Source organism: Pinus tabuliformis, chromosome 7 (assembly GCF_031772625.1).
Source record: "Pinus tabuliformis cultivar Carrire ecotype Pingquan chromosome 7, CPIR1, whole genome shotgun sequence".
Taxonomy (NCBI): domain Eukaryota; kingdom Viridiplantae; phylum Streptophyta; class Pinopsida; order Pinales; family Pinaceae; genus Pinus; species Pinus tabuliformis.
Window position 1 is genome coordinate 110,601,611 of NC_142293.1, and position 3,969 is coordinate 110,605,579.

Sequence of the window (3,969 nt, forward strand, 5' to 3'; positions counted from 1 at the left end):
TTGTCATTGTAGATATTTGTCAAGGTGGTAATACCAAGCCCTTGGAGCCTGTTTTAGACCATAGAGAGCCTTTTTGAGCTTGCATATGAGTTTTGCATCATTTCCAAGAATGAATCCTTCTGGCTGTTCAATATAAACTTCTTCTTCTAAATCTCCATTAAGAAAAATTGATTTTACATCCATTTGATATACTTTGAATTTTCGAAAACTAGAAAGAGCAAGAAACATCCTTATGGCTTCAAGTCTGGAAACAAGTGCAAAAGTTTCTTCAAAATCTATACCTTCTTGTTGAGCATACCCTTTACAAACAAGTCTTGCCTTGTTTCTAATAACTTCTCCATTTTCATTCATCTTATTCTTAAATATCCATTTTGTTCCTATAACACTTTTTTCATGAGGTCTAGGAACTAATTCCCAAGTATCATTATTTTCAATTTGGTCTAGTTCTTCATCCGTGGCCTTGACCCAAAATTCATCTTTGCAGGATTCATTTACATTCTGAGGTTCAGTGGAGGATAGTAATGCTAGATAACTTGAGGTCCCTGTAAGAGTTCTTCTTGTCTGTACACCAACCCCTTTTTCTTCGATAATTTGAGATTCTGGATGATTCTTCCGAACATACCTGGATGGAGTCTTTTCCCCGTCTGTTGTTGTTACACAACATTTTGTCACTGTGAAAACGCGCTCTACATTCGCTCTGCTAGGTCACGTCGCTGCTGAGCTCTTTCGGCCTTCGGCCCTTAGCCATGGCCCCTCCGGATGCAACCCCGGAGGCGGCTGCCACCCAACAGGCCTTCTCTGCCCTGGTCAAATCCTTGCCCCCACAGCGCCCTCGCCCAACAATCTCTAAGTTTGTAAAGAAGCTAGATGTTCTGCAAGAGGTAATCCTTCCTCCAGCACTTCCTCGCATGGCAGCACTTTCATTAGCAGAACGAGGTCTTATCAGACAATTCACTGGTCTCTGGCCCTCTCCGAAGACAGTGCAAAGATGGGTCGAACGAAACTGGTCTGATAAAATACAAGGCAAAATCTCCATCCGCTTCTACGGGAAAGGGTATTTCACCTTCCATTTTGAATCAAGAGAAGACAAGGATCTAATCTTTAGAAACAGACCATATTTCATGGATTCCAGAGGCTTATACCTCAACAAATGGACTCCAGATTTTGACCCCGAAATGGATGTCCCTAGCGCAGTCCCAGTCTGGGTTCGGCTCCCTCACCTTCCTCTCCACTGTTGGGGAGACGAATCGGTTCGAGCCATCGGGAATGTTGTTGGAAGATTCATTGACCGCAGTGAGCCAAAAGATAACATGCAAGCCTGCGCCCGCATATGTGTTGAAGTTGATCTCGGCAAAGGCCTTCCTGAGGCCATCAAACTCAAAGTGGATGACTGGATGCACATCCAACAATTGGACTACGAGCAGATCCCGTTTAAATGCAAGGTATGTCACGAATATGGCCATTTTTCCAATCGCTGCTCTAAATTAGTTGATGTTGAAAATGTTTCACAAGATGAGCAATGGGAAACAATTAAGAAAAAGAAGACTGCCCCCAACCCCAAGGCAAACCCTGAAGCTGCCCCTCCCAAAACTAATGCAACCATCCCCTCCACCTCATCTCTCCTTAACTCTTCCACCCCCTCCCTAGCCCATCCTCTCCCTCCCCCTACTTCATCCAATCCTTTTTCCGCCATCTCCCCCCCTGAAGACAACCCACCTTCCATGTCCCAAGTTGATGCCACTGAGCCCACCCTCCCTCTGCTTATCTCTTCCTCTTGTCCCCTCGATCCTCCCTCTTCTAGATCTACCAGGAGTTCTTCTAAAGAGCACGATGTAACTATGGACACACAAAAAAAACAAGGGCTAGGAAGGAAGTCTTCAAAGCAACAGAGAGATGAAAATACTCAAAAGGATATTGCCATGGGTACTCAGAACCCCATAGAAACTTACATTTTGGGGCAAAACAATAAAGAAGCAGTGCACAAGGAGCAAGGAGGGCGAGCAACTCTCCGTACCCCTCACACTCAATGATGAAATTTCTATCCTGGAATAGCAGGGGACTAGGGCACCCCTCCAAAATAGTTGCCCTAAGAGATCTAATAATACATGAAAAGCTAGAAATCCTATTGCTACAAGAAACAAAACAAGGACACCAAGAAATGAAAGGAATCATTGGTCAGCTAAAGCAGTATAATGGATGCATAAGTGAATCAAGGGGTGCCTCCAAGGGAATTGCAACCCTCTGGAACCATAGCATTTGGAATCACACAACAGATACAGTCAGCCAGTATTGGATTAAAATCATTCTAGAGAATTTAACAGATAACCAAAGGATTGTCATCTATAACATCTATGCACCAATCCACTACAAAGACAAAGAGCAATGCTGGACTTCCCTCAAAACAAACATAGATGAAGAAGGAAACATCAATATTATTCTCGGTGGAGACCTCAATCTCATTCTCCACTCCAATGAGAAAAGAGGAGGCTGCTTTTCTCATGACCCCTACAGATCACAGTTGGAGACCATCATGCAGGATCACGATCTAGTGGACGTTGTTCCAAAAAATCGCAGGTTCACTTGGAATAATCGCAGACTGGGCAAAGGTAATATCATGGAAAGGCTTGACAGGATTTTGGTGAATGTCACGCTCCTCTCATCTTACTCCACTACTTATGCCATTGTTCTCCCCTACTCAGCATCTGATCATTACCCCACAACTCTTGTTCTCGAAGCCCACTGCCCCTTAGGGCCCATACCTTTTAAATATAGCCCACTGTGGAGCAGCATTCCTGCTGTCCAAGAGATTGTCAAAAGCACATGGTGTCAGCACATAGAAGGATCGCTGGGGTACATATGGGAAAACAAGTTAAAAAGGACCAAATACGCCTTGAAGGAATGGGCAAAAAACTACTACACGGAACCTGAGAAGGACAAAACTGAGATAAAAAGCAAATTGGAAAAAATTCACAGCATAACAGAGGAACGAGGTCTCTCCCAGGAATACAAAGCACTTGAAGGTGATCTCTACTTCCAGCTATATCGTGCCAATAGAGCGGAGGAGCAAAAGTGGAGAATAAAATCAAGGCAGCTATGGCTGCAAGGAGGAGACAAAAATTCTGCTTTCTTTCATAAGCAGGCCACTGTCAGGAAAATTAGGAACAATGTTACCTCCATCATCGATGCTGAAGGCAATCTCCAAACCACTCAAGGTGCTATTAGAAAGGTAGCCTCAGATCACTACAGTGCTCTTTTAACAGAAACGAAAGAGGTGGAAGATTACTTAGATCTGTTGCAACACCTCCCCATTGAGATAAGCAAGGAAGTTAATGAAAACTTGATCAAGGAGATTGAAGAAGAATAAATAAGAAGAGCTATCTGGATGCTCCAACCAGACAAAGCTTCTAGCCCAGATGATTTCCCCATATGCTTCTTCCGAGCTTATTGGGGAATAATAAAAAAGATTTGGTCAAAATGATAAAATGGACTCAATGCAAGGGTAAAATTGGAGGTTTCACCAATGCCACCCATCTTGCCCTCCTTCCTAAAGAGAATCGACCTTCATCCTTCTCCCGATTTCGACCCATTTCTCTTTGTAATTCTTCTTACAAAATTCTGACCAAAATCCTCGCCTCTCGTCTTAAACCTCTCCTCCCCTCGCTCATCTCTGAAAATCAAGGAGGCTTCTTGGCCAATAGGCAAATTTCCGACTCAATTCTCCTTGTCCAAGAAGCTATACATTCTAGCCAATCTAGAAAGGAAAAAGGTTTCATTCTAAAATTGGACCTAGCCAATGCCTTCGACAGAGTTAGACACTCATTCCTCCTTGCTGTTCTAAAGAAAATGGGGTTTGTTGCGCCCTTCCTTGACCTTGTCAAAGCTTGCATATCAGGTCCTTGGATCTCTCCTCTTGTTAATGGCAGACCAGGGCCCTCCTTCCAATCCTCTCGAGGGCTGAGACAAGGCTGT

General features: G+C 43.8%; 1 protein-coding gene across 1 annotated transcript; it reads left to right on the top strand.

Annotated features, from left to right (window-relative positions):
• The first annotated feature begins 2,158 nt into the window (after positions 1-2,158).
• On the top strand, positions 2,159-3,364 carry LOC149245532 (uncharacterized). Its single transcript, XM_089439122.1, has one exon. The coding sequence runs from the start codon at positions 2,159-2,161 to the stop codon at positions 3,362-3,364; it is 1,206 nt and encodes a 401-aa protein (XP_089295248.1).
• The last annotated feature ends 605 nt before the right edge of the window (positions 3,365-3,969 follow it).